This window comes from Callithrix jacchus, chromosome 22 (assembly GCF_049354715.1).
Source record: "Callithrix jacchus isolate 240 chromosome 22, calJac240_pri, whole genome shotgun sequence".
NCBI lineage: Eukaryota > Metazoa > Chordata > Mammalia > Primates > Cebidae > Callithrix > Callithrix jacchus.
Genome location: NC_133523.1, coordinates 45021039 through 45037124, shown reverse-complemented (window position 1 = coordinate 45037124; position 16086 = coordinate 45021039). Strand labels below are relative to the sequence as shown.

The 16086-nt window shown below is 49.1% G+C and overlaps 1 protein-coding gene across 2 annotated transcripts; it reads right to left on the bottom strand.

Annotated features, from left to right (window-relative positions):
- Nucleotides 1-653: 653 nt before the first annotated feature.
- CEACAM18 (CEA cell adhesion molecule 18) lies at nt 654-12120 on the bottom strand. 2 transcript variants are annotated; one of them, XM_008988503.5, is made up of 7 exons: nt 11966-12120; nt 10093-10440; nt 8486-8758; nt 5847-6122; nt 4286-4421; nt 1309-1369; nt 654-1011 (listed from the first exon to the last, which is right to left on the bottom strand). In XM_008988503.5, the coding sequence occupies exons 1-6, from the start codon at nt 12015-12017 to the stop codon at nt 1351-1353; spliced, it is 1104 nt and encodes a 367-aa protein (XP_008986751.2). In that variant the 5' UTR covers nt 12018-12120; the 3' UTR covers nt 654-1011; nt 1309-1350. The 2 variants fall into 2 exon arrangements, with proteins under 2 accessions (XP_008986751.2, XP_078217070.1); XM_078360944.1 differs by having other exon boundaries at nt 751-1011; nt 5843-6122.
- Nucleotides 12121-16086: the final 3966 nt, after the last annotated feature.

Genomic DNA, 16086 nt, shown 5'->3' with positions numbered 1-16086 from the left:
AAAGAGATGTCAGCAAACTGCACATGGGTTGAATGGAGGAAGGAACTCCTGGGTCTCTTCCCTGGACTCTCTTTGGCCCCTGCTGGCACCACTGCTCTACTCTGACTCCCTTCTCTCTCCATTCAGGGACCCCTGATTGAATCCCAGGCAGATGACAGCCCCCCACACCAGGCTCCCTAAGCCCTGGCCGCCCCCTCCTCAGAGGTAGGAGAGATCCCCTATGCATCCCTCAGTTTCCATAATGTGAGGCCCTCAGTACCCACAGAGACAGGAGGCCGCTGGCAATGAGTACTTGGAGATCAAGACCCAAAATCGAGAAACTGCAGAAACTCGGGCCAGTTTGAGGATTCACAACCCCTCCAGCAAAGGAGCCCCGGGCTGATTCCTGTAGAATTAACAGCCCTCCATGCTGTGCAACAGGACATCAGAGCTTCTTCCTCCTGTCTGATTGAAAATGCTTGCCTGATGGCCAACGTCTCCCTTTCCCCATCCAATCAATCACTCCCCGCCCCGGCCTCTGGTGCCCACCATTCTCTTCTCTACTTCTCTGAGGTCGACTATTTTAGGTTCCAAATATAGTGAGATTGTAGGGTATTTGTGTCTCTCTGTTCCTGGCTTATTCCACTCAACATAACAACCTCTAGGTTCATCCGTGTTGTTCCAAATAACAGAATAATGTATTTGGATTAACTGAATATTTCAAAATAGCTAAAAGAGAGGAGTTTACATGTTGTCACCAAAGAAAAGTGAGTATTTGAGCTGACAGATTGCTCATCACGCCGACGTAATGATTCCACGGTGCCTCCAGATGCAGAAACCTCACTGGGGCTGCGTTCAGGTAACTCAGCTACTCAGGGCAGAGCTGGAATTTAATCCCTGCCTGATTCTGAGGTCTCTTCTCTCATCCGACACTGAATGAAGCAACCACTGAGTGGCGATCCGTTGGCCTTAAGTTTGGAGCATTGCTGTTGATTCCATGGGTGAATATCTGAAAAGCTGGAAGCTCAGGAGCTGAGGGAGAAGTGCGTGGAATTAGAGCCCAGCTTTGCGCATGGCCCGCCCCGGCCTGCACCCCATTGGCCAGCTCTGATTGGCAGATGGAGTGCCCAATGGTCACACTGTTCATGACGTCATCCTCAAGTCCCAGGTAGGGTCTGCAGACCTCCCACCAGAGCCTCCACCTCCAGACCTTGGTGTGACTTGGCTGAGTCCCTCTCTTGTCAGTCACCTCCAAAGAGACCCTGGGCCCTTTCCAGCCTTGCCAACCCTACAGGGACCCCCAGCCCTTCTCCATCACCCTCTCGTCACCTGTTTGCCTGCTGGTCTTGTCCTCAGGCCTGAGGGGGACACTCAAGTGGCCCGATTTGTCCTATGGGAAGAAATCAGGGAAGAAGTCACATCTCAGATCTCTAAGAAACACGGGAGAATCCTGGGTAAAGAGAGGCGAAGGGGCCCAGCTTCCCACCAAGCCCAAGCCCAAACCCAATCCCTCCCTACGTGGGACCCTATGGAGGAGATGGTTTGGGGTCTTCACCTCTGCACTGAGAGTTCTCAACATCCCATACTTTTAAAGATTTCCAAGGACACTGGAGGAAGGTGCCATTGTTTGGGGAAAAGAGGCCGGGTGAAGCTGAGGAAGGAGATGGCACTGCTGGTCTAATTACCAGGGGTAACAATAACGATGAAGGTAGTAATAGTAATTTATTTCACACTGATTATACGCCAGGCACTTGTAGCTTATGACAGGGTTACCTTTAGCCCTTCCAACAGCCAAGCAAGACAGATACATTGACCCCATTTGTAGATGAAGACATGAGGATCCAGAGAGGTAAGGTTACTTGCCCCAGGTCACACAGCCAGAACAGAACAGAGGCCAATATTCCCAACCTGGCTTCTCTGACTCCCAGACCCCTGCTCTCATATCAGATTGGAGGTCTCAGACCGTAGATACCATGGCACCCTTGAGAGGAATGGTACAGTGACATGGTGTAGGTTTTTTGGCTGTGAGGAGGTTGTTCACGATCGGTTTGGAATTGCACATTGAATAACATGATGGCATTAATAATAATATCTGAGATTTTATGAAGTGGTTACTGTGTTCTAAGGCATTTAGCAGAAGAGGTTACTTTATCCCCATAGGAGATATCCCTGTGAGGTTGAAACCAGTATTAATCCCATTTTGCACATGGGAAGTAAAGCACGCACAGTCTTGAATGCCTGCTGTCTCACTGTATGGTCAACATTATAGGCTCTTCCGTGAAGGGACCATGTAATAATGATAAATAGGCTCAATATCTAAACACTAAGATAATTTAACATGTATCTTCTAAAGTCTTTAGATAACATGTTAGTGAAAACCCATACATGGAGGCTGTGTGTCTCCTCTGCTCCACCTTGCCCCACCATTTATTCTAGGAAACGCCACTTCTGTGTCTTTTGGGTGGTATCCAGATCCAGTCGTGGTTAAAATCTGAGTAATTGCAGGGTGGTCTTTGGGGGAGGAAGAAGGGGAGCGGGTGTGACTGCTGAAGGGAGGGGGCTAGATCGTGGTAGCTTAACATTACTGGGAGCACGGAGAGCAGCTTGTTCATCAGAGGCCCAAGAATAAAGCCCGGAGCTTGGTGAAATGTGGGGCGACCGAGAAACCAAATGAGGAACAAATGAATGAGCCACTGAGGCTGACTTAATGGAGACATCCAAAGTGAAACTTGGAGGTCTCCATCAATGGCTTTGAACACCAGGATAGAAACCCCTGGAAACTTTTCGTCTGAAGAAATTGGAGTGGAAGCAGGATCATTATGCACAGAGGCACTAAAGCCCACTATGCTTTTAGGACTCACAAAACTTTTTCAATTTCTTCTAAAATCAGAAGAAAAGGCTAAATAAAACCCACCCTGTAATTTACACATGTTTATATCAACAGAGAGGTAAAATAAAGTTTTTAATATTTTTATAGGGGAGGGGCCCACAAAAGCAAGTGGAGTCCATTTACAGGAACAAGGAGGGAGCCTGGAGCCCTGTCCACACGAGTTCCCCGCCCCACTCCAAACTCTGGCACCTTCCGTAGCCCTCCTGAAGAATCAGCTGAATTCTCTGAGACCTTGTGTCTTGAGATCTCCCTTGAAGACTGGCCAACAGCCCTGCATTTCCAAGACCTCGCTGACCTCCCAGGCTCCTGTTTCTGCCATTGACCTGAACCTCCCCCAGGTCATGGCCACTCTCTCAGTCTGCTTTTGCAATCCCCTTTTCTCTGCTGTTCCCTGAATATGAGAATTCTGTTTCCGCTTTGAACTCTGTTCTCTTCCCATGCAATGGCGTCCCTGGGGTTGCCTCCCATGTGATCTTTGTAGTGTCGAGAGACATTTTTGGTTTTCTGAACTGGGGTGTTGGTGGTAGTCACTGCTACCATCTAACCGGTAAGGGCCGGGATGCTGCTAAATGTCCGGTGAGGCACAGAACAGCCTTACCGCCTCCCCTTCCTCATCAAACAATGATGGTCCCCATGTTAATAGTGCTGAAGTTGAGAAACTCTGGTCTACTCTATGCTGAGAACGCTGCAAGTCCCTTTTTCCTCCAAGATGTGTCTCTAACCCCCACATCACTCTTCAGGCAGGAGTTGCTCCTTGCATTCTTCAGGTGGGCTGAGGATGAGCTATGAGGAGAAGTGACCTACTCAAGGTAACCTAGCCTACAGGTAGCATAGCTAGGGTTTGAACCCAGACCCTAACCATCCCACCACTCAATCTCTTCTCCCTGCATAGTTGACTGCTGATACCTATTTCCCCAACTTCACTTCGTAGCAAGGGACAACTATGTCCCGGGAATTGACACTTGCACTTCTCATTTTTTTACCTGTCCCTCTAGGTAAACCTTAATATCCATTTGTAAACACAGAGAAACTTCTTTTTTTTTTTTTTGCCAATCAGTTTGAGCTTATGAGGTTGCTCAGTTTAGCCTTGAACTGATGACCTCGCCTTCACAAGCGCCATGACCTCCGGCGGGAGCCACTTTGGACCCTGAACACAGAGAAACTTCTAAAGAGAAGGGAAGTTGCCGGATGAAACCCCACAGCTATTTAGAAGCATGACTGGCTCTATACCTTCCCTTGCTCCCATCAGCTTCAGGTCCTGGAAGCTGAGCTATCTGCCCCAGATGATCCCTGACAACCCAGTTCCTGGCTTATCCCTTCCCCTCTGGCTCTGCCTCCTCCTCTGGAGGGAGGGCTGGCCTCTGAGGCCCAGCACCCAACCAACACCCCACCCTTGTCCCAGAGCAATGAGGGCACCTGTTTGAGTAGCGCTTGATCAGAGCATGGATCAGGACTCCGCAGAGGTAGACGCCAGCCGCCACTATCCACACGATGAGGAGCACCACTGTGGGTTCCAAGATGGAGAACTCTCTGTGGACAACAGGGAAGGTCTCTGGAGGAAGAGGACACCGGGGGTCAGGACCACGACTCACGCATTCACGTGTTCACTCATCTCTTCACTCAACCACCTATCTGTTCTTCAAAGATTTGTCAACATCTGTTACCAGCAAAGCACTCTTCCCGGTACTAGGGATTCAGCAGCCAAGAAAACAAACTCCCTGCACCCATGGGGCTGACATTCGAGCTGGGAACTGGACAGAGGACAAAGAAGCAAAGAGATGTCTCAACTGCAGGCAGCCATACGTGAATAGAGAAGAATCAACCCTCATAAGGAGAGAGACAGTGACTGGAAGGGGGTGACACAGGGTCATTAACTCATTGCACAAATGTTTGCTGAGCACCAACTATGTGCTAGGCACTGTGCCAAGCACTGAGGACAAATGGCAAACAAATAGCTCACCCTCCAGCTTCTGCCCTCCTGGAGTTCGGAGTCCAGGGGAAGGGAAAAACGTGAACAGATGACTCAGAGGGCTGCATGCACACATCGTGTCTGGTGCATAGCAGGTGCTTAGGAAGTGGTGTGATGTGGCTGAAGTCTGCAGACCACATCCTGTAACATCTCCTGGACCTTCTTGCACAGTTTATTTTCCTCTCATGGCACCCTTTTCATGCAGGGATTCTTATCCTTTCATTAGAGTTGAGGAAACGGAGTGTCAGAATGATGGAGCTGCTTGTCCCAGGTTCCTGGAGATGGGCAGCAGCAGAGTGGGGATCTGGACCCACAGACTTGTGCTGCGGAGCCTGGCATTCACCTGCCCCACTCCTCTGCTCTTTCCCTGAGCACGTCAATCTTTCTCCCTGATTCAGGGGATTTGCTGAGAAGATGCTTTCCCCATTTACAAACTCACTCCCAAGCCAAGTTTCTGACACCACGGCTATGCCAAATCTCTACTCCCCTCCACCCATCCCGTCTCTGCGTCTTTTTAATTCCTCATCTTGGAGCAGCTGAGGGGAGCAGTTGAGGGCATAGGCTATGGGTTCAGCCTGCCTGAACTTGAATGCCACTCTTCCATGGGTCATGGAGCGATGAAACCTTGAATAAAACACTCAGACTCCATGCGGCTCAGTTTTCTCCCCTGTAAAATGGAGGTGATGCTAATCACATGCACTTAGTCCATGGAGAGATGGTGAAGGTCACAGGTTAGAACAAAGGCAGCACATAGTAAGTGCTCAGCTGACGTCTGCTACTCTTATTCCCCTGGGAGCCACCCTGGCTCTGATCTGAGGACTGCAGAGGATTCACAGAGCAGGCAGCTTTGAACCCGGACCTCAGAGGACGGGGAGATTTCACCCAGAAGTTGTGAGCATGGCATGGCAGGGTGGAGGTGACACTCCTGGGGGTGGGCACTGCCTGGCAGGGCATGGAGGCAGGGAGATGTGCAGAGCATGAGCCGGGAGGGGGAGCTGCGGCACTCACGTCTAGCCTGGATCCTGATGTCCGCATAGAAGGTCAGCTGTGTCACAGGGTTCTCCACGATGCATCGGTAACTGCCCATCTGCTCCCAGGCCAGACTTGAGAGATTCATTGTTGCATCTGAGACGTTCAGGAGGGAGCCGTTGTGGATCCAATGGTACTTGAGAGCCGGCAAAGAATAGGCGACACACTCCATTTCCACCTGGGAGCCGATCTCAGCTTTCATGATGCCATTAAAAGCATATGGATTACTCCTCAGCAGCACAGAGTCGGGCCCATCTGTAGAGACAGGGCAGGAGGCCCAGGGCTGTGGTTCTGACCCTTTGGGGGTCCCGTCTCATGAAGAACTTCCCCAGCCAGGAGGTTCCCCACAGCACACCTCAAGCTGACCCCTAGACCCACGCCAGGCAAGGCAGTTGTGTCCACAATAATAACCAGAAGAGCGTCTTCCATAATGAAGGGACTACTGGAGGCCACCCCACGGTTCCCTTCACATTGTAAGAAAACTGGTGGAGTAAGGCCGGGCGCAGTGGCTCACTCCTGTAATCCCAGCACTTTGGGAGGCCGAGATGGGTGGATCACCTGAGGTCAAGAGTTCAAGACCAGCCTGACCAACTTGGAGAAACCCCATCTCTAATAAAAATACAAAATTAGCTGGCAGTAGTGGTGCATGCCTGTAATCCCAGCTACTCGGGAGGCTGAGGCAGGAGAATCACTTGAACCAGGGAGGCAGAGGTTGCAGTGAGCCGAGATCGCGCCATTGCACTCCAACCTGGGCAACAAGAGTGAAACTCTTGTCTCAAAACAACAACAAAAACTGGTGGAGCAAAAGCAATCACATGGGACTACCGTGTGCCAGGCACTGTTCTAAGCCCTGTGCCCATCCCCACATTTGTTGAATTCCCAGAACAACCCATGTGACTGGTTCCACTATGGACCCATTTTATTGGTGGGAAACAATGAGGCTCAGAGGAAGAGGCATAGGACTTTATGACTCCAACTAACACAGAAAGATCCAGCCAGTCTCAGCGCCCAGGCGCAGCCACCCTGAGCAGCTGCAGCCTCTGGATCCTGGGCCTTGGTTCTAAGCCTGACCTGTAAACAGCTGTGTGGAGGTCAGCAATTGTTCACCCCTCAACCCAAGCTTCCACGGGATGGGCGCCGTAGCCTGTGCTTTCGGGAATCCGACAGACCACTGGAGAGCTCCAGATGTAAAGTGATTTTAAATGTTTGATTATGTTTTTCAGTTGAAAGATTAGAAGAGTTTGTTAAACTCTGAGCAGTCCTGGGACACTGGAAAGAATCTAAGTGTTGATGTATTTTTTTTTTTTTTAAGACGGAGTTTCACTCTTGTTACCCAGGCTGGAGTGCAATGGCAGGATCTCGGCTCACCGCAACCTCCGCCTCCTGGGTTCAGGCAATTCTCTTGCCTCAGCCTCCTGAGTAGCTGGGATTACAGGCACACGCCACCGTGCCCAGCTAATTTTTTGTATTTTTAGTAGAGACGGGTTTCACCATGTTGACCAGGATGGTCTCGATCTCTTGACCTCGTGATCCACCCGCCTCGGCCTCCCAAAGTGCTGGGATTATAGGCGTGAGCCAGCCACCGTGCCCGGCCCATGTTGATGTATTTATAAGCTCAGTGTATGAGATTTACAAGAGCTGTCTGAGAATTTGTGGGGGTCTTGCTGGGTTGTGAACTTGCCCGGTAGGCAGCTGAAGGGCTGTAAAGAAAAAAGAATGTATGGAATGCATAATTGAAAAAGAATGTATGGAATGCATAATTGAAAAAAGAATGTATGGAATGCATAATTGAAAAAAGAATATATGGAATGCATAATTGAAAAAAGAATGTATGGAATGCATAATTGAAAAAAGAATATATGGAATGCATAATTGAAAAAAGAATATATGGAATGCATAATGGAAAAAAGAATATATGGAATGCATAATGGAAAAAAGAATATATGGAATGCATAATGGAAAAAAGAATGTATGGAATGCATAATGGAAAAAAGAATGTATGGAATGCATAATGGAAAAAAGAATGTATGGAATGCATAATGGAAAAAAGAATGTATGGAATGCATAATGGAAAAAAGAATGTATGGAATGAAAAAAGAATGTATGGAATGCATAATTGAAAAAAGAATATATGGAATGCATACATTTAAATCAAACTCTCTGTTTAAGGGAGCATAGTCTGTTCAATTTCAGTGAAAGAGAGTGACAGTGACTATACTAAATTTAGGAGAAAAGAAGAAAATTAATGAGCAGAATTTGAAGCCTCGAGGGCTTGAAAACTTAATAAATTGAACATCAATTTAAGAAACAATCATTGTAATAGTCCCCTCTTTACACAAAAGCAGACCTCCACAAAGGCACATTGACTAGTTCTAATCTTAGAAATGAAGATTGGAGTCCCCATTTCAAACTCCAGTGTACCACAGTACTGAGTAGCGAGGACAGCTCCCGAGTCCACAGGGCTCAAGAGCTCGACCTGATTCCAACCCAGATCAAGCTGACTGCAGGCTGGCCCAGGATGTCCCCTCTCTTCAGTTCGACGTGTGCTAACCCATTCCTATCCCCAGAAGACCCTGAGCCCACCCCTGGCTTCAGTCCCAGGAGCTCAGACCACTCACAGGACACAGTCAGAGAGATGACTTCACTCCTCTGGAAGATGTCTGGGAAACTCTCTATCGCACACTGAAGAGTTCTCTCAGCACGCCTAATCCTGAGGATGACGAGGGTCTTGCCGTCTGGGGAAATTCTCATCCGTTCACTGCCAGATATGGGTCCATAATTCACGTACCACGTGATGTTGGTGGCATTGGTGTGGCAGTTGGCAGCCACGGAATCCATGTTCTCTACCAGGGAGGTGGCGTTGACTGAGAGGCTCGGATCGCTTCCTAACTCTGGGAGAAGCAGGAAGAAGACAGTTAGAAGTGGGATCTGCTTCCCCAAACTCTACTCCTCTCCAGGGGACTTCTGGGCATGATGGAGAGAAGCCAAGAGCTGTAAGATAAGATCTGGCATCCTGGCAAGGGAGCTGAGAAGGGCAGAGAAGTAGGCACAGGGCAATGAGGCTGCTGAGGTGTGGGCCTTTGCTATGGTGTCTGCTGCCGTCATGGAGCGGCCCTGGAGCTCTCAGCATGAACATGTGGACTAATCATTGTTTCTGAACCCCCAAACCAGGACCTCATCCAGGAGCCATTAGAGGCTCTGAGTGAGAGGTGGCATTTGGCTACACAATACTGCTCCATTATTGGAGTCCCATTCACTTCACGAATACTCCCTCCAGTGCTGCAACAGACCACAGTGGTAGATTCCTCCCCACTCTACAGGTGAGGAAACTGAGGAACACAGAGGGAACACAAATGAGGTTTCTAATTGCAGCCACTGTCAAATACAGGACGGCTTGTCTTCCAACTCTATCCTCCCCTCCCCTCCCCTTCAGAGCCCCCAGGAGCTGTCCGTGGTACACAGGATTCCAGGGCCGCTCCATGATTTCCACTCCTGGTGTCATGCCCTGTGTCCTCTCCTTCTCTCAAGTGTGAGGGGGACCCAGGAGCTGCTTCTAACCTGTGGAATACGACAAAGGCCAATGAATGTCACTCCCATGATTACCTGATGGCATGTAAGCCTCTGTCCTAGCAGACACTCCAGCTGGCCTTGAAGACACAAACAGCCATGGTGTGAAAAGCCAGTGGGCACAGCCACGTGGCAGGGATTTCAACAGCTTCTAGGACCCAAGGGTCTCTGTCCAACAACCAGTAAGCAGCCCGCTGGGCCCTGAGTCCCACAGCCACAAGGAAATAAATTGAGCCAACATCCTGAGTGAGCCTGGAGGCAGACTCTTCCCTAGTTAAGCCTCCAGATGAGACCACAGCCCTGGCCAAAGCCCTGTGAGACTCAGAGCAGAAGCCTCAGCTCAGCTACACCTGGCCTTTTGATTCAGCCATATAGCTGGGCTGTGGGCCCTCTGGAAATGATGCAATAATGAAAGCGTGCTGTTTTAAGCTGTTGGTGTGTGGCTCTTTGCTATGGAGCAGTAGAAAGCTGATAAATACACTGACAATCAATTGGAATACTTTGAAGGTAGCGAATGTCCCCCACCTGCTGAGGCTCCTATTGTCATGCAGAGGTGGGTGAGAGAGGGGAACAGGGTGATCTCTGAGCATTCACACTCCCAGGGCTGCCGTGTCTAGCTCTCCTTGGGAGTCAGGAAGTGGGGCACCTGCTCACCCACCTACAACCTCCAGCCAGCCGGTTGCTCTGTGGGTCTCATTGCTGGCAACCACCCGAACAGTGTAGTTTCCTGTATCATTTAATGCAGTCGGCCTGATCACCAGGTCGCCTTCTCTGTTCACCCTTTCCCTGCCAGTGTACATGGGCCCAGGCTGCCGGGTACTGGGCAGTTTGTAGCTGATAATCATGTTTCCCGCGCTGTCATTTGCACCCCGGTACCAGCTGTATTCCTGGACATCCTCGGGGACGTTGTCCACAGCAAGGATAGTCAAATATCCCTTTATCCCCAGTATCTGGGTGATGAAGATTTGGCCAGAGGCCTGGCAGATCCCACAGGCCAGCAGACTGCCTGAGGAAGACAAGGAGAAAAGACACAGAGAGATCGACACCATCCGGGTAATGATTCCCAGAAACACTAGTGAACCGGGCAAGACTTTCTGGTTCCTGGTAGAGTCCCCAGCTTGTCCCCTCCTGTGCCTCCCCTCAGCCCCTGCCCTGGTCTGTTTCATCCTTATCTTCTCCCAAGCCCTCCTCCCTGGCCATGCAGTCTCCAATCCATTCTCATGTGACAGTTATTTAAATCAATTAGCCCAAGTTGTGACTCTGCTCTCCTCTGCTCAAGCACCTTCTATGGCTCCCCAGTGCTCTTAGGACAAAGTCCAAACTCCTAGGCGGGCATACGAGACACTCTCAGCCAGAGTTGGTATTTGTGACTCATCTAGCCTCCTTGTGGAGCTCACCTACCCCATCCTGTTCAGTTATTCACTCATTTATCTATGTAGTTATGTATCAGGAGATATGACTGCCACGCTGTATGCCCCAGGCCTAAACATAGCTCTCTTGGTGCACCACACCGCCTCCTAACTCCAGGCTTCGCACACACTGTTCCCCATTCCTGGCACACTGACTCCTGCTCCCTCCTCTGCATCTGCATCCTCTTTGCTGACTCACTTCTACTCATCACTCAGGTCTCAGCTTGGATGTCTCCTCCACCCCAGCCTGGGTCAGGTGTCCCCTCTGAGCTCCCCCAGCTCCTCCTGGGCTCTCCCGATCCCAGCCTTGACTTCTGGGGGTCCTCAGAGTCTGGTCACATATCTATATCTTGCCCTGGACTATAGGCTCCAGGAGGGCAGGGCTGCCCTGTTTCAGTCACCACTGAGTCCCCAGAACTCCTAAGCACAGGCTGGACACTGGGGGAGCTCAGTGATGATTGGGTGAGAAATACTACCCTGAGATTGTCCATGTGTCTTTGACTTTGCATCTAAATTCACTGGAGTGGGTGTGAATGGAGGTGGGAGCCTGTTACCACATATGACACGGCAGGTGTCCACTGCCCTATGAACCCCAAGTCTGAGCCATGTGGAGGAGGCAGAGATGCCTGAGCCTCCGGTTCCAGGCCTCATGTGCGGACACTGGACCTGTTCAAGGACAGTACACATGGTGAAGCAGGATGGTCGTGCTCTTTGGGGGCACAGAGCATCCTGGGCAAAGGTGAGGGGCTGGGAAGGGATCTGGTGTGAGAGGTGGGGAAGGGGATGGGGCAGACTGGGGCACCCAGTGGGAGGTGAGTGCAGGGAGCTGAAGGTGAAGGTTCCTGGGCATGGATAGAAATGCAGGGTGTGTGTGTGTGTGTGTATAACACCACATCTGTGGGTCTGTACGGGGCTGTGTCTAGGGGCAAGCTATGCCCAGGTGTGTGAGCTCATGAAAGTCCTGCTGAGGCTCCTGCCCCCTCCCCTCTCCCCCATCCCTGCTCTGGGAGTTTCTGGCTGTGCCCTTGGATGGGGATGGTCCTAGCCCACTCCTCCCCACTTTGCTCCTAACTGCCCTTCCCTCAGTCCCGGGAAGCTCATCCAGCATCCAGCGTCTCTTACCCACAAGGAAGAACTCCCTCCACAGGCTCCCTCTGGGTCTGGAAAGGTCCATGAGTTGCCTGGGGTTCTCCAGGATGAGGGGTCCCTCCAGAGACACAGCCGCCTCCTCTGCTCCCTCACAGACCTGTGTTTCCTGGCACAGAGGCTGCCAATCTGGTCTCCCGGCCCTCGGACCCGCCTTTCCTCCCCAGGGTGGACTCTGACCAGCAGGGGTGGGGCCTGGGGAGGACCTTATCTTTATGGCCTATGGTGCCTTGAGTTCATTATTTATTTACTTATTTTTATATTTATTTACATTTTTTTCTCTGGCCATGAAAAGACAAATCAACAACAAAAAACAGAGGCTCACTGATGGGAAAACCATAAAATATAGCCACACACCTCAAAGACAGGACATCAGACTCCTCATGTACGTCTCGTTTCTATTTGGCTTGGTTTCCCTATGCAGGACCCAGCTCTTCAACTCCTGGCGCTGTTTTACCACCGGCCGCTTTTCTCCTCAACAGTGGACTATTTATCTGTGTCACTAGATATTCCTCCTATGGCCATTGTCAATGGCTGTGGTGCACGCTCTTCTAAAACTGAACCAGTGTGTGTATAACCAGGTCCCTTCATGAAAGTTCTCACAATCCAAAACAGCCCTGAGATACAGTGGGGAAGGCTATGAAGTGAGGGTTCTCTGAGAACGAAAACTTTCCCAGAAGACTCTGCAAAAACCATAGGCTTGTACAAAAGCCAACCACAATCACAAAAAAATACTTCTGTGACAAGTTTTGGACGGCAACTTCCCGTCTAAACTTGGGCTGACGTCACCCTTGTAAGGGATCCTTGTAGCCTAGGACAATTATCTCAAAATGTTTATGAGATCCTCCTCAGTTTTCTTTTAAAAAAACCTTTGTGTTCTTCAGCCGGGCATGGTGGCTCATGCCTGTAATCCCAGCACTTTGGGAGGCCGAGGAGGACAGATCATGAGGTCAGGAGTTTGAGACCAGCCTGGCCAACATAGTGAAACCCCATCTCTACTAAAAATACAAAAATTAGCTGGGCATGGTGGCGCGCGCCTGTAGTCCCAGCTACCTGGGAGGCTGAGGCAGGGGAATTGCTTGAACCCAGGAGGCAGAGGTTGTAGTGAGCTGAGATCACACCATTACACTCCAGCCTGGGCAACAAGAGTGAAACTCTGTCTCCAAAAAAATTAAAAAGATGCAGGCACAGGGAGATACAGAGAGAAGACACGGAGAGAGAGAGAACAACTCAGAAATGTCTAATTGACAAAGTCTTTCTAACCATACTTGGGAATGTGTTTGTCTTTTGTTTTGATAACACACTCCACTTTTTAAATTATAAAAAGAGTGAATTTGAATTTGTTATAGAAATTTTTGATTTACATATTAAATATTATTTAACATTTACACATTTATACATACATTTCATATGTATAACTGTATATGTATGTAAAACAAATGTAAATTATTTATTATAATTTAATGAATACCATTTCTTAAAATCACCCAAAGAGACAACCAGATGTTTTCTAGGTGTCTTTTCAGTTTGGGTATGTCGTAGCTGGCATACGCATGCACATACAAATCGCTTTTATTGTAGCAGAATTATATCATTAAATTTTTGTTTTTCTTAGGGCTTTTCAAATGTTAAACCCAAGTTCAGTCAGAGTAAGGTGAATACGCACCTCTGGGTGTCTACTGGTTTATAAACTCTCTCTGAAGTTTTCTTCTGTACCCTGAAAACCCATATGAATATTTGCAGTCTACAGCAAAACATACATGTTAGTTTTAAAGGAAAATAATGCACTCGTTACCACTGATGTTAGTTAATTGGCCTGCCTCAGTATTCAAGTATAAACGGTGCCTCTGAAATATATACAAAGTGGGTCTTCTGGCTTTAGCTCCTCTGAAGCATTCCCCACATCCTGCCTCAGGTCCTGGACTCCCGTGGGAGAAGCACAGCTTTGCACCATCACTGTTGATTATTCATGGCTGTATAGTATTCCACTGGATTGGATATGGGTTGAGTTATTCAACCAATCCTCTATTTGCAATCATTTATGTTCTTTCAATTTGTTTTGAGACAGAGTCTGTCTCTGTCCTCCAGACTGGAGGGCATTGGTGTGATCTAGGCTCACTGTAACCTCTGCCCCCTGAGTTCAAGTGATTCTCATGCCTCAGCCTCCAGAGTAGCAGGGATTACAAGTGTGTGACACCACATTGGGCTAGTTTTTTTTATTTTTATTTTTGGTAGAGACGGGATTTTGCCATGTTGACCAGGCTGGTCTTCAACTACTGGGCTCAAGCGATCCATTTGCTTTGGCCTCCCAGAGTGTTGGGATTACAGGCATGAGCCACTGGGCCAGGCCAGGTTCTTTCAATTAAAAACACAATTATTAGCCGAGTGCGGTGGATCAAGCCTGTAATCCCAGCACTTTGGGAGGCCGAGGCGGGCAGAACATGAGGTCAATAGATCGAGACCACCCTGGCCAGCATAGTGAAACCCTGTCTCTACTAAAAATACAAAAATCAGCTGAGTGTAGTGGTGTGTGCCTGTAGTCCCAGCTACTTGGGAGGCTGAAGCAGGAGAATCTCTTGAACCTGGGAGGTGGAGGTTGCAGTGAGCCGAGATCACGCCACTGCACTCCAGCCTGGTGACAGAGTGAGGCTCTGTCTAAAAAAAAAAAAACAACAACAAAATAATATTTTAGAGCAGTTTTAGGCTTACACCAAAATTGAGCAGAAGGTACAGAGGTTTTTCATAAATCACCTGCCCTCCCACATGCACAGCCAGCTCCATTATCAACATCCCCACTACCAGAGTGGTACATTCATTGCATTTGATGAGCCCACACTGAGACAATATTAGCACCCGAAGCCCAGAGTGTATCTTAGTGTTCACTCTTTAGAAACACAACAGCATGGACAGCTTTTGCCTGGTCCCATCTGTAGATCCATAATGAATCCCAGAGGTGAACCTGCATAGAGGTCTGGCCTTGCTCTCAGCTACTGGGAGGGAACTCTAAGGCCCTGAATGTCTCACCTGATAGGAGTGCCCTTATTTACCTGAGAACCTTGGACCTCATCAAATAGTCTAATAATATGGCTAATGGTAGGGGCTTTGAGTCATTGTTATCAGCTCTATCTCTAGAGCAGCCGAAGCTAACGTCAGCCATATGAACAGTCATCCCTGTCTACATGGCGAAGTCACAATAAAAACCCTGGACATAAAGGCTTAGGTGAGTGTCCCTGGCTGGCGATGCTCTATGCATGTTGTCACATGTCATGTCAGGAGGAGTTCCTGCTGTCTGTGATTCTACTGGGAGGGGCTAATTGGAAACTCCCCGTTTGGAATTCCCTGGACCCTGCCCCATGCTCTTCTCTTGGCTGACTTTAATTGGCTTCCTTTTGCTCTAATGAGACATAACATGAGGATAACAGCTTTCAGTGAGTTCTGTGAGTCCTACTAGTGAACTGTCAAAACACGCAGCTGAAGCTAGAAGTGAGGGGGATCTTGTGCACAGCTCCGTGTTACGGAGGACTGCTGAGCCAAAGGCTGTGCAGGCTGTTTGCAGAGAGAGTATGGTTAAGAGGGGAGGTTCCTGGTCACACTGCCTGGTTTGAATCTTATGCTGTCACTTACCTGCCATGTAAGATCAGCTAAGTTGCCTCCCTCCCCTAAGCTTCACCTTCTACGCCTGAAAAATGGGGGTGTTACCTCAGACAATTCACACAGAAACAGAAACCCAGTACCACATGTTCTCACTTATAAGTGACGGTTAAATGATGAGAACACATGGACACATACAGGGGAACACCAGACACTGAGGCCTGCTTGAGAGTGGAGAGTGAGAGGAGGGAGAGGAGCAGAAAAGAAACTATTGGGTACTAGGCTTGGTACCTGGGTGATAACTATTGGGTACTAGGCTTGGTACCTGGGTGATAACTATTGGGTACTAGGGTACAGCCAGGGACACTCACCTAAGCCTTTATGTCCAGGGTTTTTATTGTGACTTCGCCATGTAGACAGGGATGACTGTTCATATGGCTGACGTTAGCTTCGGCTGCTCTAGAGATAGAGCTGATAACAATGACTCAAAGCCCCTACCATTAGCC